General features: G+C 34.7%; 4 protein-coding genes across 4 annotated transcripts; 3 read left to right on the top strand and 1 right to left on the bottom strand.

Annotated features, from left to right (window-relative positions):
• Window positions 1-580: 580 nt before the first annotated feature.
• LOC139526634 (uncharacterized) lies at window positions 581-1,414 on the top strand. Its single transcript, XM_071321794.1, has one exon. It carries the CDS (start codon window positions 581-583, stop codon window positions 1,412-1,414), a length of 834 nt encoding a protein of 277 aa, XP_071177895.1.
• A 1,636-nt stretch (window positions 1,415-3,050) lies between these two features.
• LOC139526633 (uncharacterized) lies at window positions 3,051-5,309 on the top strand. The gene has a single exon (XM_071321793.1). It carries the CDS (start codon window positions 3,051-3,053, stop codon window positions 5,307-5,309), a length of 2,259 nt encoding a protein of 752 aa, XP_071177894.1.
• Window positions 5,310-10,365: 5,056 nt separating this feature from the next.
• Window positions 10,366-16,672, top strand: LOC139528458 (uncharacterized). Its single transcript, XM_071324437.1, has 6 exons — window positions 10,366-10,876; window positions 12,205-12,267; window positions 13,444-13,548; window positions 14,465-14,584; window positions 14,819-14,949; window positions 15,877-16,672. The coding sequence occupies exons 1-6, from the start codon at window positions 10,519-10,521 to the stop codon at window positions 16,630-16,632; spliced, it is 1,533 nt and encodes a 510-aa protein (XP_071180538.1). The 5' UTR covers window positions 10,366-10,518; the 3' UTR covers window positions 16,633-16,672.
• A 1,563-nt stretch (window positions 16,673-18,235) lies between these two features.
• LOC139528457 (uncharacterized) lies at window positions 18,236-26,526 on the bottom strand. The gene is made up of 5 exons (XM_071324435.1): window positions 26,183-26,526; window positions 24,047-24,370; window positions 22,500-22,655; window positions 21,611-21,731; window positions 18,236-20,257 (listed from the first exon to the last, which is right to left on the bottom strand). The coding sequence occupies exons 1-5, from the start codon at window positions 26,410-26,412 to the stop codon at window positions 19,394-19,396; spliced, it is 1,695 nt and encodes a 564-aa protein (XP_071180536.1). The 5' UTR covers window positions 26,413-26,526; the 3' UTR covers window positions 18,236-19,393.
• Between the last annotated feature and the right edge of the window lie 80 nt (window positions 26,527-26,606).

The following is a 26,606-nucleotide window of genomic DNA, read 5'->3' as shown; positions in this document are numbered from 1 at the left end:
TAATTACATACAAACAAACAAACCTGGAGAGATTTAATATATTTTATGTGAAAATGACCATGAGAATGATGGTCGTAATATGAACGTAGTCAGGTTGCAAGAAGAGCGTGATGAGGACGGCAAGGGCGTGCTAGAATCGTCCTATGGTCTTGAACAGCGTGTTGTAAACGTGGTATAGTCGTAGTGTAAGCGTAGTTGGGTCGCGGTGAGAACGTGATGGTCGTAGTGAGGTCGTAGCGCAGTCTCTCCGAATAGAATCACGCTTTCGCTACGTTGGCACAGCGACCTTAGTACGCTCTCACTACGCTTCTACTACGACACGATTTCGCCGAGACCGCACCACGATTGTTTTGAACATGTCCAAAGTAGGCCACGCTCATTACGATCTTGAAGACCTCACCACGTACGACCGTGATACGACCTTACTACGATCTACACGATCGTACTACGATCATCAAAATTTGCAGTTTTTTCACAGATCGTAGTGCGATCGTGGCCTAGAGGGACTGCGGTATTAATGGTGGTATGACAATTATTTTCAATCAATTTTACATCATTCTTAAATGTTAAGGCAGTAGGAATGAAACAGCAGGGTAGTTGGTTGAATTGGCAAGGAGCGAGAAGCAGGGCTTTGACCTTGAGCGAGATTTGGAGTATGGAGGGATACAGATTGAGTTTTCTACTAAGATCAGTGTATGATGTTTTACCAAGCCCATCAAACCTCTATACATGGGGGTTGATAGAAGACCCAACGTGCACCTTATGCAAAGACAAACCAGCATCTCTACAGCATGTGTTGTCAGCATGTCCAGTCGCATTGAAAGATGGAAGATATACATGGAGGCATGACAGTGTATTGAAAACAATAGCAGCAAAGTTGGATACCACCAGGAGAAAGAAGAGAAAGATGCAGAAGAACATCACATTTGTAAATTTTGTGAGGGCTGGAGAAAAGAAAGACAACCAGGCAGAAGGTTTAGGGATACTTGGAACAGCATCAGACTGGCAGATGACAGCAGACATACATCAACGCATGAGTTTCCCAGCAGAAATAGCAGCAACATCGCTAAGACCAGATATAGTCATTTGGTCACAGGGAACTAGGCAAGCGGTCTTGCTGGAACTGACAGTCCCATGGGAAGACAGAATAGAGGAAGCTTATGAAAGAAAGATGGCAAAATACCAGCAGCTAGTAGAGGATTGCAAACAGCGGGGATGGAGGACGTGGTGTTTGGCAATAGAAGTCGGATGCAGGGGCTTTGCAGGACAGTCAATGTGGCGGGCACTTAGGACCTTGGGAGTAGTAGGAGCAGAGAGGAAGAAACTGATTACAGAAGTGTGTAGAGAAGCAGAAGTGGCATCACAGTGGATTTGGAGGAAAAGAGACGAAGTGTGGAAAAGTACAAAGTGTTAGAACAATGAACATTTATTGTGTAGATAATGGACAGATTTAGATATACAGAACAGCATTCAGTTACAGAAGAACAGCAATGACATCAGCTGAGACATCGGAGCCGTGTAGGCCATCCAGTTCCAGGTTCAGATTGATCACCTGAGCCGGCGCACCTCTGGAGGTTGTTGTGGAATAGCGCCGAAACAGCCAAGGAAGGAGGACCCCACCTGATGATGGAATTGGATTAGCATTCCTTTGATGTTTACAAGGTAATCAACTTCTGGAAACCCAGTGACCACCAGGAAAGTCTGGTTGACGACTGTGAAGAGAACAGTGGCAACCTGGAGAGACAGGAGGCAGCCAGGAGAGACTGGTAACCGGGGCATGAGGCTTGGCAAGTCAAAGTGCATCTCCTGTGAAGGGGAACCCATTTTACACGCTATGGAACGATATATACTAAGACACCCTCGGGGCTGTGCGAGAGCGAGGGAGGATGAACAGCCCATAGGACAGGACCAGGAAACGACTATGGAACCGACAAGGACAACGAACCAGAACAACGGATGTAAATGTTTTTGTGGTAAAGTCTGTAAGAATTCTAGAGGTTTGAAGATCCATCAAAGTAGAATGAAATGTGTGCAACCCCATTCTGGCAATCAACGCACAGAGAGATCTGGTCAGACGGAGGAGGAGACCATCCAGGAAGCAAACCACAGTGATGATAGCCTCCCTGTGACCCAGGGTGAGGATGAGCACGAGGAACAGCCTACAGAGGTAGAACAACTTGACGAGGCAGAAGAGATAGAGAGGATAGAACCAACAGTCCATAGAGAAGACGGGATAGAAACAACAGTCCGTAAAGAAGACGGGATAGAACCAACAACCCGTAGAGAAGAGAATGAGCCACGCAAAGAGAAGATCAAATGGCCAACGAATGCAGACAAAGCAGCTTGGAAAGCGCTTGACGACGATTTGGAAAACATCTTAGAGGCAACATTAGCAGGCAGTGTAGACAGAAAGATAACAGCAATGACGTCCATTATTTACAGCGTAGGAAAGGACAGATTTGGAGTGGTACCACAAGGGAAACAACCAACAAAACTAGGCCATAGTAACCGGAGACAGAAGATCAAGGAATTGAGAGGAGACCTGAGAAGGTTAAAGAAGAGGTACAAAGTCGCCAATGAGAATGAAAGGTTACCATTACAGCAGTTAAGAAAGGAAACTAGGGAGAAACTTAAAACACTTACAAGAGCAGAAACGCATAGAAGAGATAGAAAGAAAAAGGCAAAGGAGAGAACAACATTAACAACAAACCCATTTCAGTATATGAAGCGATTATTTGGAGCGAGAGGATCTGGCAAACTGGAAAACTCGAGGGAAGAAGTGGAAGAACATCTCAGGAAGACCCACAGTAATGAGAGACGAGGAGAAGACCTGGAAGAATGTGAGAAATTGTTAACACCAGAGGAGCCAAAAGAACAGTTTGATGAGTCAGACCTGAAGTTCCAAGAAGTGCAGGACGTAGTGAGAAAGGCAAGAGCAGGGTCAGCACCATGCAGGACCAAATGGTATTTCATATAGGGTATATAAGAACTGTCCCAGACTGATCAGAAGGTTGTGGAAGCTATTAAAAGTAATTTGGAGAAGGAGAAAGATGACAGAGTCATGGTACAAGGCAGAAGGATGTTTTATACCAAAAGAAGAGAACTCCAGGAAAGTTGAACAGTTTAGAACCATCTCCCTATTGAACATTGAGGGGAAGATATTCCTGGCAGTTTTCGCAAGGAGAACGACGAGGTACCTGCTTGGCAACGAATATATAGACATCGCAGTCCAGAAAGGAGGCATGCCTGAAGTATCTGGTTGCATCGAACACACCAGCGTTATTACACAGATTTTAAGAGAAGCAAAGGAGAAGAAAAGTGACTTAGCAGTGTTTTGGCTAGATCTGGCTAATGCTTATGGGTCCATACCTCACAAACTAGTAGACCTGACATTGGAGAGGTATCATGTTCCACCAACTATCAGAACTATGCTGCGAGAGTATTTTGACAAGATTGAAATGAGGTTCACAGCTGGAGACTTCACCACAGCTTGGCAGAGACTTGAGGTTGGAATACTAACGGGGTGTACAGTATCAGTAGTCCTGTTTGCAGCAGCAATGAACTTGATTGTAAAATCAGTAGAAAAACCAAGTAGAGGACCATTATTGTCATCAGGGGTCGAACAACCACCAGTAAGAGCTTTTATGGATGATATGACAGTGACAGCAAAAACAGTCATAGAGGGAAGATGGACTTTAGAGGAATTGGAAAGGATGATTAAGTGGGCCAGGATGAAGTTCAAACCAAGTAAATCTAGAAGTTTGATAGTGAGGAAAGGCAAAGTGCAAGATGAGACATTTGAGTTAGCAGGTGAAAAGATACCAACAGTTGGAGAGAAACCAGTGAAATGCCTAGGTAAAAAGTTTGATGCAACACTAGCAGATATGGTAAACATGGGTGAAGTTCAAGTGCAATTGGTAGAATGGCTGACGAAGATAGACAAAAGTGGGCTCCCAGGAAGATATAAGGCCTGGATATATCAACATGGGGTCTTACCAAGGATATTGTGGCCATTACTAGTTTACGAGTTCCCATTGTCCAAAGTTGAGGCCTTAGAGAGAAAGATCAGTGCATGCCTAAGAAGATGGTTGGGTGTGCCAAGAAGTTTCAGCAGCATTGGATTGTACAGCACAGGAACAAAGCTACAATTACCAATGAAGGCATTGACAGAAGAGTATAAAGTTACAAAGACAAGACAGGTTATGACGTTGAGAGACAGCAAAGATGCTAAAGTGAGAGGAGCCAAAGTAAAGATCAGGACAGGAAGAAAATGGAAAGCAGACGAAGCAGTTAAGGAAGCTGAGACTAGACTAAAGCACAGTGTCATCGTTGGTGTAACAGCAGTTGGTAGACAGGGATTTGGTATGACAACAAAACCAAGGTGGGATACAGCAAATGAGAAGGGACGGAGGGAACTGGTGCAACAGGAAATACGACAGATGGAAGAAGAGAGTAGGAATGTTAAGGCAGTAGGAATGAAACAGCAGGGTAGTTGGTTGAATTGGCAAGGAGCGAGAAGCAGGGCTTTGACCTGGAGCGAGATTTGGAGTATGGAGGGATACAGATTGAGTTTTCTACTAAGATCAGTGTATGATGTTTTACCAAGCCCATCAAACCTCTATACCTGGGGGTTGATAGAAGACCCAACGTGCACCTTATGCAAAGACAAACCAGCATCTCTACAGCATGTGTTGTCAGCATGTCCAGTCGCATTGAAAGATGGAAGATATACATGGAGGCATGACAGTGTATTGAAAACAATAGCAGCAAAGTTGGATACCACCAGGAGAAAGAAGAGAAAGATGCAGAAGAACATCACATTTGTAAATTTTGTGAGGGCTGGAGAAAAGAAAGACAACCAGGCAGAAGGTTTAGGGATACTTGGAACAGCATCAGACTGGCAGATGACAGCAGACATACATCAACGCATGAGTTTCCCAGCAGAAATAGCAGCAGCATCGCTAAGACCAGATATAGTCATTTGGTCACAGGGAACTAGGCAGGCGGTCTTGCTGGAACTGACAGTCCCATGGGAAGACAGAATAGAGGAAGCTTATGAAAGAAAGATGGCAAAATACCAGCAGCTAGTAGAGGATTGCAAACAGCGGGGATGGAGGACGTGGTGTTTGGCAATAGAAGTCGGATGCAGGGGCTTTGCAGGACAGTCAATGTGGCGGACACTTAGGACCTTGGGAGTAATAGGAGCAGAGAGGAAGAAACTGATTACAGAAGTGTGTAGAGAAGCAGAAGTGGCATCACAGTGGATTTGGAGGAAAAGAGACGAAGTGTGGAAAAGTACAAAGTGTTAGAACAATGAACATTTATTGTGTAGATAATGGACAGATTTAGATATACAGAACAGCATTCAGTTACAGAAGAACAGCAATGACATCAGCTGAGACATCGGAGCCGTGTAGGCCATCCAGTTCCAGGTTCAGATTGATCACCTGAGCCGGCGCACCTCTGGAGGTTGTTGTGGAATAGCGCCGAAACAGCCAAGGAAGGAGGACCCCACCTGATGATGGAATTGGATTAGCATTCCTTTGATGTTTACAAGGTAAAAAAAGAGCAACTTTACAAAATTTACTTAGATTTATTCGATAGACTGGACTTCTTGTGTCACAAAAATTTCTTATCGAATGAATACATTTATTTAGTTCATCATAATTTAGAAGAATATATTTAGCATTTACACCTAACGCCTTGGCTTCAAGATTATAGAACGCTAGCATGGACTTTGTACTGCCCACTTGCGGATTTAAGTTTATCGGAATAAGTAAATTAAATGGTTTTAAAATATCAAAATTACTGTTATAATCTATCAATGGTACCGACAAAACAACGATTATACGATAATAATCCAACACGGTGTGAAAGCTTAAGATTTGATAGTAATCCCATAATTTAGTAATTGGATCACTCGGTGGCATTATGCCTGGTGGCAATTTTATATTAATCCCAATTAACAGTTTTGTTATTTTTTTTTTCTCGGAGACATCACGCTTGATGGCAAATGACCTAACGACAGTATATTCAGCTGCATTTGTAGGTAAGAAAAACAAAATTGATCCTGCGTTACAAGACGTGATGGTCCTTCAGTTATCGAATTTATCCTAACATGTCTCTCAATTTGAAAAATTCTTTCTTTAACAGCTCTAGTGAATTTTTTTAAATCAACATACAATTCTTTAAAAGCAATAAACAAGTCATTTATTTGTGTACAATTTACAATCCCGTGCAATCAATATCAACTTATTGTGAAGCCTTACAACATGTTAGAAATTGACGCCAACAATTTTTTTACTTTAACATTTTTATCTTTACCTATATGTGACGGCAATGTTTGCCTAACTTTTCTCGTTTTCAGATTTGTCTCGATAATCTCCTTTACAGACATTGATTCCTCTGAATCACTGTCATAATTTTCCTCTCTTTCTTTTTCTTTTAAGGGTTTACTCTATAAGAAGAATTGATTCTTCATCAGAACTATTTGTTCGTTTTTTCGATATTTCTTTGCAAGAGTAGCAAGAGTTTTTTTTTTATTAAAATCAGAATCCGAGTCAGTGTCAACCTCCATGTCTGAACTACTGACATCAGGAGATGCAACATACGCAGCTTTTCTTAATTGTTTATCCTTATTTAAGGAATACCCACTCATCGATTTTAGCTATTCGCAGATGTGCTTTTCGTACCTCCAGTCAATTGACCTGGATCACGAATGACACTGCCGAGGTTTGGTCAACAATACGGAAATACGGTGTCCATCGATTATCTAATTTATTTTTCTTCAAGTGATTTTTACAATAAACAGGATCCCCTATCTTAAAACCTTCATCTAAACAGTTTTTATTTATATTTTAACTGGCGCATTTGAACTTGTTTTATGGACCTATGTACCAGCACGAATGATTTATGTTGTTGATTTGGCATTATTTGATGCAAGTCTTCGACAATATATTTCCTATGAGCTAGGTTTCATTATGTTATCAATGGGAAGAACGGCATCTCGAGTGTATAACAAATAGAACGGTGAAAATTTAGAAGACTCACTTATGTTTAACCTAATAGCGGTCAAAGCTTGATTTAAAAACAAATCCCACATTGATGTGTTGTCTTTCATTAGTTTAGATAAAACATCATGGAGAGTACGATGGAACCTTTCAATTCGTCCGTTACTTTGCAGATGGTAAAACGAAGTAGTAATATGATTTATATTCAGAGTTTCGCATGTTTTCTTCATAATTTTATTCACATTTTCAGATCTGTTATCATTAAAATTTGTAATGGGACTGAATGTCTTGGAATTATTTCCTCGATAAGCAAATGAGCAATTGTTTCGGCTTTTTTTTTTTTTTTTTATCTTTTACTGCAAAAGCTTCAGGGAATCCCGAATTAAATAAAGAGCAATGAAGCCAATGATATATTTATTCCCAGACAATGTTTCTGGATATTTTCCTGATAAATCTAATGCTATTTTAGCAAACGGATAAGGTGATGTATCTACTTCTTGAACAGGAGGATTTACTTTTCTTAAATTTCTAGTTTGACATGTAACACACATGGTGACATAAGCATATATCTTCTTGTATAACCCTGGCCAGTAATACCGTAGCTTTATACTGTCATATGTTTTATCAATACCTAAATGACCATTATTATCATGATATTGAACGACAATATCTTCCCTTAAATGTTCTGAAACATATAATCGGATTAGAGGATCAATATGAGGCTGTGACAGAAAATAAACAACATCTTCAATAATCACGAATTGACTTTGTGTAGAGCTTCCCGCTGTACCTGTTTCAATTTTCCTTTTAACCTTAACAATGTTCAAATCTTTTGCTTGTTCTAATTTCATATTTAAATCTTCATTTTGATAAGTCTCCTTACTAGGTAAATCCGGTTGTTCTACAGTGCAAGTAGCAAAATTTCTTGTGTTTAATTTATTTGAATTAATTGTATTAATTTCATAGGTGTTATCATTTATATCGGGATCGACAGTTTCATTACTTATTCCCTTATCGTCATCACTTTGCGGAGTTCTTGACAAAAGATCTGCAAAATAGTTTGTTTCTCCTGCTATGTACTCAATCTTACAATTATATCCAGATATATATATCCCTAAAGACCACATTTGTAGCTCTCTGTTTTTCATTGGAGAATCTAGTAAATATTTCAAAGGTTTATGATCCGTTTTGATGATAAAATTTGCTCCGTGGAAATAAAAATCTAATTTCTGGAGTGCATAATGAATCGTAAACGCTTCTTTTTCAACAGTTAACCCCAGAGTTTGAGTCTAGCTTAATTTATGCTATAGAAATTAAATAGGTTTTTCAACTGCATTTTCTTCTTCAGTTATTACTCAATTTATTTCACTTGACTGGGTGGAGTTTACCGTTTCGCTCATAATAAACCATTCCATCTATAGATAGGTGTTTTAGGATAAACTCATCAATGAAGTGTCCAGTTTTTCTTTTGTAAATTCCTTTGATGGCACTGATAGGTGATTAGAAATCAGTAATAATTATAACTGCAATCATCCTAATCACACACATCTTCAAATAGACTGTCCTTATGCAAATTAAAACGTAAGCTCCGCCCGATCAGTTGAAATGACATTGGTAATATCTGTGTCAAGCATGCACTAGTTAACACATGTATCACTTGTATCAGTGTACAAGACATAAGGCAAATTAGAGGGTTTGGATATGCAATTAGAGGTTTCACTGTTAAAATATCTTTTAAGTAATTAAAGCCTACGTCAAAACCCTCTGACCAATGATATTTCGAATATTTTCTCGTAAAATTGACACGAGGTTCCGCTTTTTTATAAAAATTCGGAATGAATCTTCTGTAGTAACTACACATACCAATAAATCCTCTAACTTCTTTCACAGTTTTGGGTATCGGAATTGTCTGAATAGCTTTTACTTTATCTTGATCTGGTCTAACACCTTCACGCGTTATAACAAAACCCAAATATTTAGTTTCTTCTTTAATAAAACTACATTTCTTTACTTTTAATTTCAGATTATGTTGTCTCAACCTATCAAACACTGTCTGAATGTGACGTAAATGGTTTTCAAATGTTTCAGAAAATAGGCAACCGAAAATTGGTATAATCCTTGCATTGCAATAGATATGAGCTGGCTAAAAATACTAGGCGCGTTTACAAGTCCAAAAGGCATAGCATTAAATTCAAAAAGACCCCTGTGACAAGTAGTGAATGCAGTCTTTTCTTTGTCACTTTCTGTCATGTTTATTTGCCAGTACCCACTCTTTAAGTCCAAACTTGTACAATACCTTGCTTTATTTAATTGTGCCAAAATATCGTCTATCATTGAAATGGTAAAGGATAAGGGATAACTTTCGTTATACGGTTCAATAAACGGAAATCAATACAAAATCGTTTAGATCCATCCTTTTCATCAACAACGACAATCGGAAATGACCATGGTGATCTTGACCTTCTTATAATATTTGCTTCCGGCATTTCATCAATTGCTTTATCAACTATTGGCCTTTTATGTATAGGAGTTCTATACGGTTTTAATTTAATAGGGTGATGATATCCCGTATCAATAAACATTTTAACAGTGTCATTCCCCCCTAAATCTTTGTCACTATTAGCGAATATGTCCTCATTTGCATTTACAAGAGATCTTACAACTTCTAGATAATCTTGAGGAACATCAATTTTCTGATTTGATGTATCGATTGACTCAATTGTTTGACCATCTTTTGTTACACATGAAACGTCATTTGTATTGATGTCACTGACTTTTCCTACTACACATCCCCTATTTAAACAAATAGTTTTATTGGTGTTGTTTAACATTAAAACAGGAATATTATGTATTTAAGTAACTGAGTTACTTACTAATAATCCTGCTTCCGAATTTATATAGCCCGAATCCACGGCAGATACTTGTAACAATTCAGAGTTTAGAAAACATGAATGTTTCTTGATCTTTTTTACACTTTGAGGTTTTAAAAGTGTCCTCTTAGCAACTCTTACTATTGAGGCAATATGGATGTCATTTTGAAGAGGCACGTAAACTTTTCCAATTCTTATACAGTTTAAGTCAAAATAGACACGCACGCCTTGTTGTTGTAGAAAATCTCTTTCCAGAATTATATTTCTATTCATATCCGACACTACATGAAAAACATGATTTATTTTTGATCACCCAATTTACAAATCGCTACCTTCTACTAATAAGAACACTGTTTACCGCTTGAAGAGATACTTTACTTTTAATTAACTAAGGTAGACTTTTCATAGCTTGATAAACTCTTTTATGTAATAAAGAGCAACTTGCCCCGGAATCAATTAAAGCCCTATATTAACTTTTTTCAATTTTAATAGACCACTTGCACATTGTTTGGTGATTAGTCATACCGGAAGTATGTAACTTCGGAATTTCGAAATCTATATTGACTGTACCAAAAGGCGGGCAGAATTTCCAAATCCGCCATTGTAACCAGGGTAAACAAACACATTTCCGATTGACTATGGTGAACAAAAATTGCATGTACGGGGTTTGTAAGAGTGACAGTAGGTACCCAGAGAGACTCGCGGAGAAGGATGTGCACTTTATTCCGTTCCCAAAGCCATTACGGAATAGAGTGAAGTGTGAAAGATGGATAAGAGCCTGCGGACGACCTGACCTGAACGTTGAAAAAGTGACGAAATATAGCTACATCTGCTCACTGCACTTTGTAAGGGGGAACGGTCCGACTGAGGAATATCCCGATCCTATTCCTGCAGGCGCCTGTGAAGCTGAGAAGGAAAATTTCATGCTGCAGAACCGGAAAAGAAGGGCACCAATAGACCGTCCAAGCCTTGTGTGTAGGAAGGTGAAAAAACCTGGTACGAAATGTATATATAATGTAATACAATGCTTGTATTTTCGATATAAAGGTTCATTATGTTTAAATATTACTTTGTTTAAAATTTGACATGATTGACATATATCCCAATGGCACTTTTTACTTGAACATGCAGGTGCTGCATTTATACATGTTTATGAACTCATGATACTAAAAAATATTGTGTGAAATTATGTAGGAGCTATCCAAAAACAGTTTCATATTTCATACATTGAACTGTTCAAACTACAAACTTATAAAAACATCAATTTGTAAGTACAAGGCTGTTATGCCAATGAATATTGAGGCCTAAAATTAAATATTGTTTGTTTCCCAAATCCTGACAAACCCTGCAAAATTGGTGCAGCTCATAAAATTTTATTGTCAAAACTAAGTCAAATATTATTCTATTAATTTCAAATTTTCAGGCTTGCCGGATCCGTCCAATATTGTTCAAGCTTATGGAAAAATAAATTTTTTTTCCAACCTACAAATGTACCTACCCACACCTGGCTTTGCAGGGTCGGGATTGGGGAAACAAACAATATTTAATTTAGGCCTGACTGAAATAGCATAATTTGTGTAGGCCAAATAATTATGATGTCTTCAAAAGGCTGTCTAGAAAGGCTATTTTTTTTGTTCTTTGACACCTTACTCAAAGAAAAAAATATAATAGCATTTCAAGACCTCATAATTATTGCGTCAAAAAAATATAAAAGCCTTTCGAGACGTCATAATTATTTGGACTAACATTTGTGTACATGTAGCTGCAGACTTAAAAAATGACCACTGTAATGTCACAATGCTTAATCACAAAATTTGGTGTTACTAATGCTAAAGGCAGTTCAACGTGCTCAAAGACATACACAAATAAAACTGACATTGAGATACATTTATATGTACAGTACCTACGGCTACCAGTCTGTCCAAATATAGTATTCACAAACAGAAAATATATGCATGACATGTACATTTACATGTACAGTATTGTGTTATTAATATCTTATGCATGTGGTGCAGTCTGCATCAAAATCCTACTGATCTAGTCCAAAGACCAATATTCCCACATTTTACATATGTTTCTAAATAAACAACAACTAACTAGTCTGATTAATTATTTATACTGGTCTGCGTCTTCAGACAAGTGGCTAAGAGTAAAGACTGTTGTGAACATATTTAAATCCACAACATTTCCCTATTTTCATGTCAGATATTACATGTAGTTACATGTATTGGGTGAAGTTAAAACAATGTCTATCAAATTGATAAACTGTAATTTTTTGTATAAATGTGTAATGTTTCATATAATAAAGCATTTCATTATTTTAGGAAAATCAGCTGATCAGGGAACAGTAGACCTAGATCATTCTTACTGTATAGTTCATGTTCCAGGTAAGATCTTTTAAAACATGTTACTGTATCTTTAGAAAATTGTTATCCTCAGTCAATACATCTTAAAATGTAAATTATTGACCTCCTTCAAACATAGCAAAGGCTACAATTAATATATTATCAATGTCCGAAAACACATTAAAATTGTCTGCACATTAGTTTCCTTTTTAAATCATTTAATTTGTTGAAATATGTTCATTATTTTATTTTATCTTAAACAACAACCATGACAACAACAAATGTGTCATAATTTCAATTATTTTGATTTTATTTTTTATATTGCTTACATGTAAATACATGTATGCATTTAAAATTTTCCAAATCACATTTTTTTTAATAAAATGATCATAAAAATGTACAATTTCGCAAATCTTATACAACATCATGAAGTAAGTGCATAAGTTGACATTACACAATGTAAAAAATAAACATGATAAATTAAAGGTCAGTGTCATATTTTACCCACCGTTTAGGCTCAACCTTGTAAAATTTAGTTTAAAATGTGACTATTTTTGAACAATTAAGGAGTAACTGTAGTATTTTTTCTCACAACGGGCCATTTTACAGTGTGCACCACATTTTTTATTTTATTTTGAATAGTTAGAAAAAAAATTTCAATTATTTCTTATAATTTAATTTGAAATTTCATTTTAAACGGGATTAAACCATGAAAAAACATTGATGACATCACAGCCACATGACAAAATTATGTCTATGGGCTGATAAACAAAAGGACGTCAGCCAATCAGTGGACGCTTTACATCCAAAATTAAATTATATCAGAATGGTAAAAATCTGTAAATATTTTTAGTATTTAGGTAGGTGAGATCCAGATAAACGAATGCATGAAATGTTGTATTTTTTCTTTTTCTTGACACGTTCTCTATAGAATATTTATCTGGCTGATAATTATAATTAAATGGATATTCTTTCTGAGCATCTGTGTTGGGCACGTTGCAGATTTTTTTGTTTTTTGCTATGAATAGAAATTATTTTCCCAAGTACATAAAATAACTTGCAGTATATAACAAAATAATCTAAAACTTCAAATTTTTACATTAAAGTATAAAAAAGCATTAAGTTTGTATTTCAAAATATAAAACCAGTTAAAATATAAAGGGCAGATAATTCTGTTGATTTATAATAGATATAACATATTTCATTAAATAATTTTAGATTTTGAAGCAGAGATTGAACTAAGGCCTAGCGACGAAGGGAAAGTACCAGATGACATTGACACCACTATCTTTACTGCTACTCCTCTACCTGTGGAAACAAAAGGTAAATTTATATATATTTATGATGACATGGGAGCTCTATATTTCTAAATGGGCTGGAGGTTATGCGGGAAGGTGTGAAGTTTATACATCAAGCAATGACAGATCCAGAAATTTTCGTAAAAAGTAGCCGCTTCATACATGCTTCAGTGATTCCGTATATATTTAATCAACCAAATTTTTTCATCAAAAGGTGGGGGGCTGAAAAATCCTCTAATTCTGCCCCTGTTAACCTTGGCAATCAATGAAGTAGTACAGCACTGTTTTATATCTGGATATCATAATCTTAATATATTAAAGTGTCTTACATGTATATTAGAATGTTCCTTATTGCAGTGAATTTGTCTAGCCACAATTTACAAAAATGTACTTCGAAACAAAACGTTTACTTTTGAGATTGTTTAGTTTTTCACTGAATTAGTGAAATAACAATCACTTTCAATTGTTATTTTCAGATTTTTTACTTTGATCTATTTGCATAATGTAATTTTTCATTAGTAAAGGGGCAAAATTAAACTCTGCAATAGTTTTTAAGTAACCATCAAAATTCAACTTATTCCTTGTTCAGTGATAAACATGGTAAATAGCATTTGTATAAGTTTCATAATGTTTTGTTGAATAAAACTCAAGTTAACAGAAAGGAAACCAACAGAAAAGTGTAAAACTTAATGCCACTATATGCTACAGCGGGGGGCGTAAAAATTTGGAAAAATGTTTTTTTAACCAATAATTATCATGATTATTGTCTCAATATTGGCAGCGTTTATTTGACTATGACTTGATTTTCTTGCTTCATTTGGTTTTGGACAAGAAAGTGAAGAAAACCCCAAATAAAAGTCTTTCAAAATTCAAATATACATGTAGGGTTGCATAGAGAAAAAAGTGTTATACATGCATTTATATTTGAACTTAAATTGCAGATTCAGGATCTCAGACTTACCATCCAACTTATTCTGACAGCAGTACCAATGTCAACTTGAAGACCATGAGAAGACAGTTATTTGTTTCAGATGTGGAAAAGAAGCCTAAAGCCTATACAGGTATTTAAAAGGTCCCCCTGACCTTATCATAAGAATAAGATTGGAATGAAAGCATGGAATATTATTTTTAATCATAACATATTGGTCTATTCAATGTATGCAGATTTTTGGGATATGTTTTAGTGATTTAAAAAAAAAAAGGATTAACTCACCGGTAATTGAAAGTAGATGCAAAATTAAGATCGATAAAATAACACATTATCAGTTTTAACAGCCTCATTGTTAAATTTTCAGGAATGACACTGGATGTCTTGAAACTTGTTTTTAGTCATGTCGAGTTGAAGGCTTCTAGGATGAAGTATTGGTATGGGTCATCTAGGGTTGATGACAGCTTCGACGATACAGAGAATGATGTCAGTGGAAAGGTAAGTTATCTGTCTCATAATTCACTTTAGTTAAAACCTTACCTATATTTTATTCAAATACTCAACATAAATAGTAAGATTTCCTCAGACAGATCTGTTCTTTTTGATGGATTTTGAGCACTTATTCAAGCAATAGCCAGTGTTAATACTTTATATTAAAAATCAACACATGGTCATTTCTCAAAAACGTGTCTCTTCATTAATTTATGTCCTGCTACAAGGTCTCCATTGATACCTGTAAAAACATGAAAAATGTAACAATAAATATTTCTTGTTAGCATCAAAGTCTTTATATCAAGCATTGTTTACAACGTCCACTGGTTTTATTAGTGGATACACTGTTGGAACAGCGCCCCCTAGCGACTTGGCATAATGATTTTGTAAAAACTTATTTTTGTTATTACTGATTAGATGGTAATATGCAATTGTGATCAAATCAACCAAATATTATATTCATTATTACTTTTTATTTTTATTTTACCAAGGATGAAAAGTAACAGTTGTCAGGGTTTACTGAACACTACAATTTGTTTTTAAAAAATGTCATGTGTATCTTTATGCCAAGTCATGAGCAGAACTCGTGTAAACATACCCTACTATTATTAAAATAAATTCATCTTTTGTACAGAAATTTCTATGGAAACAAACAAAAGTTCTTCTCATATGTCATGATTAATTTAAGTTTGTGGGTAATTGTTCCAGAAAATAGTACATGTAATTTTGAAAATGTCAGTTAGGCTTTAAAGAGTATTATTCAGAATGCTTTACTTGATATGTTTAATAGATATTTTGCTCCTGGCTTTAACACGGTAAATCTCATAAGCCAGAAAAATGATGAAAATCAGAAAAAATAAGTAATAAACAATAAAAAAATCAACAAAATTGACAAATCTCAATAGTAGTCTTTTCTTGGATTTTGTTTTACAGAAAAGGGGAGCATTGAGGGAGTTATCACTTTGGGAGGAGTACTTGATGAGCCTTGTACGACTGAGGAAGGGATTGGACACAGATGTCTTGGGAGATATGTTGTGTATAAGTTCTTCAACTGTTTCCCGTATCTTTTCCACATGGATTGTGTTTTTACGGAAAGAACTGGATTTTCTTATCAAGTGGCCCACTAAAGATCAAATAAAGGAAAATATGCCTAAATGTTTTAAGTATTTCCCTAAAACCAGAGTAGTTATAGATTGCACTGAATTTTTTGTTCAAAAACCCTCATTACCTTCTGCCCAGAGAATCACTTGGTCAAGTTATAAGCATAATAATACATTCAAACTTTTGGTAGGTATAACACCAAGTGGTTCATTCTGTTTCTTGTCAAAGTTGTGGTCAGGGGCAGTTTCAGACCGCAGGATTACACAAGCATCTGGGTTCTTGGAAATGTTGGAGTTTGGCGATGAGGTTATGGCTGACCGTGGATTCACCATAAGTGATCTCCTGGCTTTAAAGGGTGCAACTCTTGCAATTCCACCTTTTGCAAATGGCAGACAGTTGAGCAGTAGAGCAGTTACAAGGACTAGGCGTATTGCAAATGCACGCATCCATGTAGAACGAGCTATAGGTGATATCAAATCATTTCAGCTACTACAGGGCACATTGCCTCTTACTCTTAAACCCATCCTTGATGATATTATTTTTGTATGTGGTGCTTTGTGTAACTTGCGGTCTAAACTTGTGAAGTAAGATCTCTTCATTTTTGCCATCTTTGAATCAAATTTAGGTATTTCATGGCCAAAAACAGATCTCACTTAAATAAAACATTTCTTATTAGATTATCACTATTTCTGTTGAAGACACATTGGACAAATCAATTTGCATGTTCAGAAGGGACAGACAACACTTTGTTTAAAACAAAATTAAATAAATAAAGAACAAGAACATTTATTTTAAATATTTACCTATCCTGAAAAACAATAGCATTATTAAGAATACATCCTTATATTAACACTGAGAAAGGTGCTCTTAAATGGTAAGCATTCCTGCTTTAATCTCCAGTTAACCTCTTTGGGATAAGACTACTAGTGGAAAGTGATATCAGTACAAATAAACACTTTAAGGTAGTTCAGAGGTATAGAAAATAAAGATTTAACTTTGCTCTTTTCAACATGGACAGACGGACGTCTGACATTTGTATAAAATAATACGTCCAGTCATAATTTTAAGGGAAAGGGGGCGGGGGGGGGGGGGGGGGGGGGGGTGTAAAAAAATGAAAGTTCTCTATATGTCCAGTACAAATAATCTACTAAAAGAGTTATCTCCCCTTAAATGGCTCATTTAAATAATTTGTTCCTAAAAGCACCAATATTTTGTATTTGTTAAAATAGTTTTGATAATGAAGTGCATACCGGTAACTAAGTTTCCTTAAATTAAAAAATACAGTGTAAAGAATAAATTGCAAATCTTTCTCCAATTTTTCAGATTTGGGCAAAAAGAAACACCAAATAATTGATTATTTACTGTGATTGTACAATTCAAGATGGCAGTTTACCCCTGAACTACCTTAAATCATCTATAGAGAACCAATTTTTTTTAAATAACTACAAAGTATTCCATCTTAAGTTAATGAGATGTGTTATATTTGTCAATGAGTCAGTTGTGGATACAAATTGTAATGAAGTAAATATAACCAACTATACATGTATGGCACTGTGTAGTTATATTGATTTACCAGAAACAAGATTTAGGAAAATAATTATCAGATCCCGACACAACACAAATTTGAGCGAAAGCAACCAATGGAAACAATAAAGTAAACATCCAGTTTTATAGAATAATAGGCATCATTAAAATTGTGCTGAATTTTCAAAAACTTTTAAAATTCATATCTACTATTAAACCTTCATTTGTCAGCAAAAGGGTTAAACAATATTAATTTAAGTGGGTCAAATGGGTATATCTGATTCATTATAATTTACTTATCTACTTGGATTTACAAAATTTATAATTAATTCAAAAAGTAAATTTGGTACATATTTGGCTATTTATATAAAGGCATCAGCCAAACAAGATTGACAGTAAATTAAAGGATGTAACAGGGTAAACCTAAATTAGGCATCAGCACAACAAGCATAATTAAATAAGCATGAATGAAAAGGGACACATGTTAACCCTCAATGAGGCATCAAACTAACAACAACGACAACAACAGTAATACAACTTATTTTAAGGGCATATGATACAGTTATGATTCCATGATAAATGTTTTATGAAAATTTGGATACAAACTAGTTTTCACCTAAGCAATTTAAATATGTCAGATAAAAATATACCTTAATGTGCTGCAGAAGGGGGGGGGGGAAATCTCTAAAAAACAGATAAACAATATGGGCTTTTTGTTAAACAGTTCTTTGGAAAAAATAATTCAGTGTACTTTACACTATATTTATGAATTCTAAAAAAATGAATGTGGACTTTTCATTTAAATTAATAGAATTTACTCTTCAAACCTAATCAAACTGAATTAATATGCCATTGTAAAAAAGGGTGGGGGGGGGGGGGGGGGGGGCCCTTCTACTCATTTCCAAGTTAAATAACTCTAAATCATAAAAAAAACCAGTTGAAATGCATCTTTTCCCAATATGTCACAGTTTTAAGTGTCCCATAAATAACATTGTACGTTACTAAGTTACCTCCCCTGTAACTGTATCATATGCCCTTCATATAGACATGCAGTATCATCTGTAGACATGGGTGTATAAAAAATTACAATCTTTTACAAGGTCTTAAAAATATTGTAGATTATCAACTTTAATAGGTTTTAATAAAAAACCTTTGGTGAGTGAAAATTTGTCTAGTTCTATTTGTTTGTTTTATATCGTTTGAAAATGTTGATGTTGATGACAAAGCCAGGACAAGCAAATGCTTTCTCCGGAATATGCATGAAACAATAACCATTGAAAAGTTAACATACTAGACTGTACTTGACGCAGGAATTACTCTTAAGTAGGCTAGGTCGAAATTATACATAGTGTGAGAACTGGTCAGTGCTTTTAATAATTTTGAAGAAATCTATTGAAAATTGTTAAAAAATATATTAATATTATAATACATGCATCTACAATGTACCTAAGTAAACCCACCACCCAGAAGAAAAATTAATCTTTTGCTTTAAATTAATCGTTTAAGTACCAAGAACCATTATTTTGAGTTGCATAGTATTTTGGATTGAAAAATTTTATAGATATCAAATTAATATTTAGTAAAATATTTAAAGTACCCATGGACCAATTTTTAGTAAATTTATTTTTATTAGATATAGGAAGATTTGGTATGCGGGCCAATGAGACAACTCTCCATCCAAATAACAAGTTATAAAAGTAAACCATTATAGGTCAAGGTACGGCCTTCAACACAGAGCATTGGCTCACACCGAACAACAAGCTATAAAGTGCCCCAAAATTACTAGTGTAAAACCATTCAAAAAGGGAAATTAACGGTCTTATTTTTATAAGTTCTCTTTACTCACTATTTCTAGAAGAAATGGTGCAATATAATCTGTAAAGAAGTTTTGCAGTTTCACCAGCATTCTGTTAAAAAATTCTTCATCAAAATTGACTTCTACATGTTCTATTCCATGTTTGGTGTAGAATACCAAATCACACTTTTTCATCTCCATAATTCCCATTTGTCCTTGCACTTGACAATAATACTGTGAAGAAAAATCAATATAACCATCAGAATTAGTTTTCATGTGTAATACAGATTTAGCAGATTTATTTCTTAGTGAAAACGGACACTTAATTTCAATAACTTTACTCTCATGGCATTTACATGTGATCACTCCATCTGGACTACAACCTATACATGGATACTTCGGATTTACCACCAAACCAGTTTCAGTTATACATTTATTCCTTTTCAAACCATGAGCTGTTTGGTATAGGTTCCTGGCTTTTGATTCCTTGCGTCTACCCCAGTCTAAGGCCAATTCTTGGAATTTATTCTTTACAGAAAGTGATTCACTACCTATAATTCGGCTGCAAATATGATCTGGGTCCTCATTATTCATTATAGCCTGAAAGTTAGAAGCAGTAATTAAACCTTTCCTCATAGTGAACCATAAGTTGTTGCTACTCTGGCCCTGAGTTGCTCTTGATATCAGCTTAACATCATCTGAACTGAATGATAGGCTAGCCATAAATTTATCAACTATGTCCTCTTCATTATCAATTAAACATACATACTTATCTTTAAAATACTTAGCCTTAGTAGGAATTGTTAAGTCCTGTATTGCCTCTGAATAGTCCATCTTTGCCACATCTACTGGTTCATGGGGTAGAAATTCTAGTGCTCTAGCCTCTGGATTTATCTATTCAAAAACCAAGTTGAATTATAAACAAAAGTATTAATTATATGTTTTTCAAGAAAAAATATCAATTTTGAATTTAAGAATTTGAAGAAAAATATTAACTGTATATATATGGACAATGGAAAAAGATATTAAGTATATTTTTTTAATTATGTGAATTTGGCATTTTAATGACTTCAATATTTGTGTTCACTATATGATGCATTTTCTTAAAAGTAAATTGTGAAAATTTGAAAAAGAAAATTAAGTATGAAAAAATTACACAATGTTTTAATAAGGTTTTTTTTCAGGGTTGGTATTTGTTGATATATTTTTGTTTTTGTTTACAATTTTTACTTTTACCTTTACTGGCTTTGTGGTGTTTTGTTAAAGCCAGGAGCAGAACTTATTTTTTTTATATATGAACTCAGTAACTTTCTTAAAAAACATTTATATTAGTTTTGAAATTAATGAAATGATTGCAAAATCCTATTAATGATTATTATACTTGAACAAAATTCAAAGCATAAATTTCACAAGGTAAATTGTCACCATTTTCTGTAGTATTTTTTTTTTAAATAAGAATTAATGTTGTTTAAATTCATAAATTAAAAAGGTGACACTTGGTGCATATATATAATATATATGCTGCAGACTGAAGTGCAAAAATTTAAAATAATAATTGATATTGCATTGAACATTTAAGAAAGAACACTAATGCCATAATAAATAAATTTAAGCTTTCATTGTTAACAAAAAAAAAATTATAATAGGAGTAATATTTAAGTATTAAAGTATGGTTTATTGTTTAAAAAAGGTCTTGCACAAAAGTAATTATTTTGATATTTTTTTTGCTTTTTATATTTTTGAAAATGTAATTGTTACTGTCCAATTTTATCAATCCTTAAACTTTCAAGAATGGTTGATGTATGTTATAACTATGCACCAAGTGTAAGCACCTTGATACATATATTTTCAATGGACACAGAGTTCTGCTCAAGACTTCATTTTGAGGTTTTAAAATTACATAGGAAAAAGATATCTGTACAATATGATTTCAAACCTCAAGAGGAGTCGCTAGAGGGCGCTGTACTTGAAGTATAGTGTATCCACCAATAAAACCGGTGGGCGTGTTGTTAAATTATTTAAGAAATAACTGTTTTGTTATTTGAAGCTTTCAGGACGTCCATCGGTAGTTTTACTGTAGCAAATTTAGTTTACCTGGCGATGCATAGCAGAGACAGGTAAACGGGTATTTGAGACAGTAAAAGTACCTATGGATGCCGCAAAGCTTCAATTACAATACAGTTATCTCTACTCTAAGGCAAAACAAGTTCATAATTAAATTTCAATGCATAAGAATTGTTGTTATACCTGTGCTAATTTACTTGCAAACTGTTTTATCTTCTCGTCTTCTGTAGCTCTGTCAACCATCTGTCTAGGATCAAAACTGGAAACCACATGGTCTGCTGATGATACACATGCTTCCATCCTCCTAATTTGGAATATTAAACATTTAAATGTATTTATTGGACAGGCATTAAATATTGGCATTGTATGTGCCCGGTATTTAGGATTTCCAAGTTTTTCAGTAGCAACAAGAAACTTCCAGAAGCGACAAGATGAATATTTAATGAGGAGTCTATTTTCAGAGAAGAAAAATGAAAACAAAGTTCTTAATTATTATTGTTATTAAAATAACTTATTCCTAATAAATATAATAAAAAAAAATGAATTAAAATGGTTATTTTTAGATTAGAGGCCAGTCTGGATCCTTGTGTAACATATATATTTATTACATTGGTTGCAATGAAATACATTGATTTCTCAGTTAAAAAAAAAATCGAAAAATTTCACATGTGAAATAACAGTTGTTATTATTTCACTCTCTGACGTCATACAACAATAGGCGATGAACACAAATTGTGAATGCGTAGAAAAAAATATAGTTCCTAACATGTTTTGCATTAATTTCTGTAAAAAAATGCCATTTGCCAATGTAATGAAAAGAATAACTAATTAAAGACATCAAATATAAAAAAATATTCAACTCGTTGTGCGCATTCATGAATTAATGTGTTGTTCGGTCACTTGTTGAATATTTTTCTCCATTTGAATTCTTTGGTTAGTTATTCTATAAATACATGTATATACATATACTAATACTGTATATATATAATATATATGAGTGAAATCTAGAATATTTTTTTATTAATGTTTGAATTTTACCAGTGCTAAAGATGAACATGATTAAGTTAAAAACCTTGGTTTGATAATTTTCATTCGTTCCACTTCTACTGGCTCATCGTGTTCCCTCTTTCGTTTCTTCCACTGGCAAGGACCATCAGTAACAGACTTCTTCTCAAATGCCTCCAACTCATATAAGCATGCTGCAACATGACGACAAGCTCCATCAGCACTGCAATTAAATTGTATTAAAGAAAGTTAGCACATGCATACATATATTATAATCATTATAGATTTTTTAAGGTTAACTAAACATTGGCATTTTTTATTGAAAGTCATCAAATTACATCAGCAGAATTTTTAAATTCCAACTGCCTAATACAAGACACAGAAGCTTGAAAACCAACCTTGAGTTTTATACAAATATATCATGCTTACAAGGGGTATTTGCCAAAAATACCGGTTGAGAGGTACAAATTTCCAGAGCCGTTAGGCGAGGGAAATTTGATTACCTCGAAACCGGTATTTTTGGCAAATACCCCTTGTAAGCATGATATAATTGTTTAATTCCACCGAATGTTCTACCTCAGAAAGTTTATTATAATCAGGTATCATATGAAATTTCGACTTGAATGTCTAATTTTTGTATACACTGCAGCTGTGCTAATTGCACAGTCAAATTGGATTGACCGTATAATCATTTCTTTTTTTTATGTACAGTCACTGACTGTATATATCTCTGCCTTTGTATGCTAATAAGCTGCTTCTCGGCTGACTACTACACTTTGTTCATCAGTTTCAGTGACGCGTAATACAACTGGATTCAAGTTTTATGTGACCGGTTGCCAATTAGTATCCGTTGAGTTTGAATTATGACGTCATTCGCTTCAAATTCAATAATGATGCTTTTTATCCTAAATATTTCATCTGGAAACACATATTTAGAATGACCATGAATTTGTCATATTAGAATAGAAATAATTCATTGAGTTATTTTTAGACATGGTATTCCCCATCTGCCATGGTATTTGCTAGGGTATTTCCCATCTGCCATTGTATTTGCTAGCAAATACCCCGGCACATGGAATTCCCTAATTGCAAAAACCCCGGCAGAGAAAAGAAAATCTCAATATATAGAAATTGGTGAAAAAATACCATGTTTCTCGTCCAATCAAAAGACAGCATTATTACATAAGGTGGAATTATGACTTTAAATCCACCTATACTTAAGGCTGTTATACAAATGTTCTTACAAAATAGTTTAACCCCACCACTTGGTTTCTGTGCATGTCCCAAGTCAGGAATATTTAATAAAATGGTCATTGTTTGTTGAAATATTTCATATTTGGTTTTCCTTCATTTTTTTTTAAAATAAATCAGACCATGAGCTGTATTCTATGGATTGTTTTACATTTGTCATTTCAAAAAATTTATAGCTGACTTCCCTTAGTTTTTTTCTAGATGTTGAAGATTGTATCTATAGTAAGATGATGATTTTGCTGTCAATTTGTCACTTGTGGAGAGTTTTATCAATGGCAATCATACCACATCTTCTTATTTTCATATAACAATAGAAAATACAGTGGGTCAAGAATTTGACAAATATAATAATTTTATATTTACCCTCCTGGACATTCACAGTAAGCTGCTTTAACATCACCTAGAGTCTTGTCTACAACAAACCAGCACTGGTAGGTCATCTTCCCAGTCAACGTCTTTGCCCTCTGTGTTGGTCTCACCTTTCCAATAAAAACACAAACTGAGCTGTTAACCTTAAGATAGTTGACTTTCAGTTCCTGGACATGTCCATCATAAAACAAGCGGTAGTCCTCTGCACTCTTATAAGCTTTCAACTTCCTCTTATCATAATCTGAACGTTGCAACAACAAATAATTGAAGATGTCGTACAAGGAAAAGTCAGGTATACCAGAAAAATCTTCATCATATCTGAAAAAAATAAAAGTTTAACATTAATCAACACTACATAATGCATTGCTGGTAAGAAATTAATGGATTTTTCTAGTAAAACAAGAATATGTCCTAAGTACACGGATGCCCCCACTCGCACTATCATTTTCCATGTTCAATGGACCATGAAATGTGGTAAAAAATCTAAATTTGCCATTAAAATTAGAAAATCATACCAAATAGGGAACATGTGTACTAAGTTTAACCTGAAACTCCCACTTTCATTTTCTTTGTTCAGTGGACCGTGAAATTTGTTTATCCGTACATTTTTGTTCCATGAGTTGAGTTTTTTGGCAAAATGTCTCAACCCCCCCCCCCCCCTTTTCTTTTATTTATAAATCATTTTTATCCATACCGTCTTGAATGCCTTTTTTTAAATTTCACCATTGTCTTGTCAAATGGGATCTCCCTTTATAGTATTGTTTCAGATTGACAGGAATAATCATATTTTTAAAAAGGTGCCATAATATGAGTTTTAGAAATAATTTCATTAATAGGCAGCAACCATTTCATTTTTGGGAGGGGGGGGGGGGGGGGGGCTATGGTTTTTTTTTTCATCTTCGGCCAAAGACAATTTATTTTTTTGGCAACAAGGCGAAAACAATTTTTTTCTTTCAATTTTAGCATTACATTAAGTGGCAGTTGAGGGTGAAACACACAATTTTTTTTCTCAGGGTCAAAAACAATTTTTTTTTCTCCATACACTGGAAACAAACTTTTTTTCCAAAAAAATCCATAGCCCCCCCCCCCCCCCCCCCCCCCCCCCCCGAAAATCAAATGGTTGCTGCCTTACTGCTAGATAGAAAAATATATTTTAGTAATTTGCTTCAGACACAAAGAAAAAGAAGCATGACCCTCATTTTGACTCCTTTTACTTTAGGAATCCCATTACTTGAGGGTTATGGTTTGATTATGGTTAGGGATAAAACTGTAGGTTTTCAAGTTAATGGACTAACATGCAATATGTACAGTTGGGTACTATTAATGTAAGAGTGAGGGTTTTAAGATTGGAGTAGAAGACTGGTGAGCACTATGCTGTATATGGTTGGGGTATGGCCTAGTCCAAATAATTGTGACTTCTGGCAACGCTTTTTAAATGTTTTTCTTGGACAGTCCAAAAAAAAAAATTAGAACAGCCTTACCAGACATCATAATAATTTGGACTGCCAAAAAAAAAATTAAAATAGCTTTGCCAGATGTCATTATTATTTGGACTAGGGTATGACCCTACATATGAAAGTATTGTGTAACTTAACATATTTTCAGGTACTTTTAAATTGTGAGAAGGATTGGATCTAAGTTCAAATGGTTAGATTCTAGGGAATACAGTGTTTACTTCAGGTCATGCCTTTATGGGTTAGGCAAATTTAAAAAATACAGTAAGATTTAGGGTTCATTTATGGTTTGTATTGTTAGCATATTATATGATTTTCTAGTTTAAAGTAAGGTTTAATATTTAGGGATACTGTCAGGGTAGGAATATGGGTTAGTTGGGTACATTTTTATATAGGTTGGGGGCTCTTCAATTAAAAGAAAGCCGAAAATATTATTTTCTGACTTATTTTGTCAGTATAACTCATTCAAACGATAAAGGATATAATAAAAAATCTTAGTCAGGTAAAGGTACGAATTTTGGTTAATTTTAGGGCAAGTGTATTAAGGACATACATATTCTACGTTGATAGCCCCTCGTTGGGACCCCCTAGTAAGAAAAGGTGAAAAAGCCGGTTTAAAGAAGTATGCAGAGGGGCGTAAAAGTCATAGAAATGAATGAAAAATTATCTAAATTACCCTCCTATGGTAAATGGGTCAGAAAAACTACAACCGGCTCTTCTCAGGCGATCTTGTATGGTAGAGTCTACGTCGTCTGCTAGAAAATTGGGGTCATACGGAATGTTCAATTTTTCCACCGCCTCAGCTAAACTGGCCAAATCTTTCTGTTTGTAACCATTTGCCACTATACCTCTATCTCTCAAATACAACTGAATCTTTGGAATTGTCAAAGATTTAAATGATAACATCGTTATAGTAGTATTATAGCAGAATGAAACAAGTTGTGTTGGGCAATCGCTATGGTAAACAAGCAAAAACTGTGACGTCTTTTGCCCCACCTATTTCCGGTCGATATATTTTGCAGATTTGAAAGCGAAACGCCATTTAATGTGCAAGTGGTCTATTAAACACGAATTCGGAGAATTTGTCGAATTTATTTCAA

This window comes from Mytilus edulis, chromosome 6 (assembly GCF_963676685.1).
Source record: "Mytilus edulis chromosome 6, xbMytEdul2.2, whole genome shotgun sequence".
Taxonomy (NCBI): domain Eukaryota; kingdom Metazoa; phylum Mollusca; class Bivalvia; order Mytilida; family Mytilidae; genus Mytilus; species Mytilus edulis.
The sequence above is the reverse complement of the archived record's forward strand: the minus strand, read 5'-3'. Positions and strand labels throughout refer to the sequence as shown.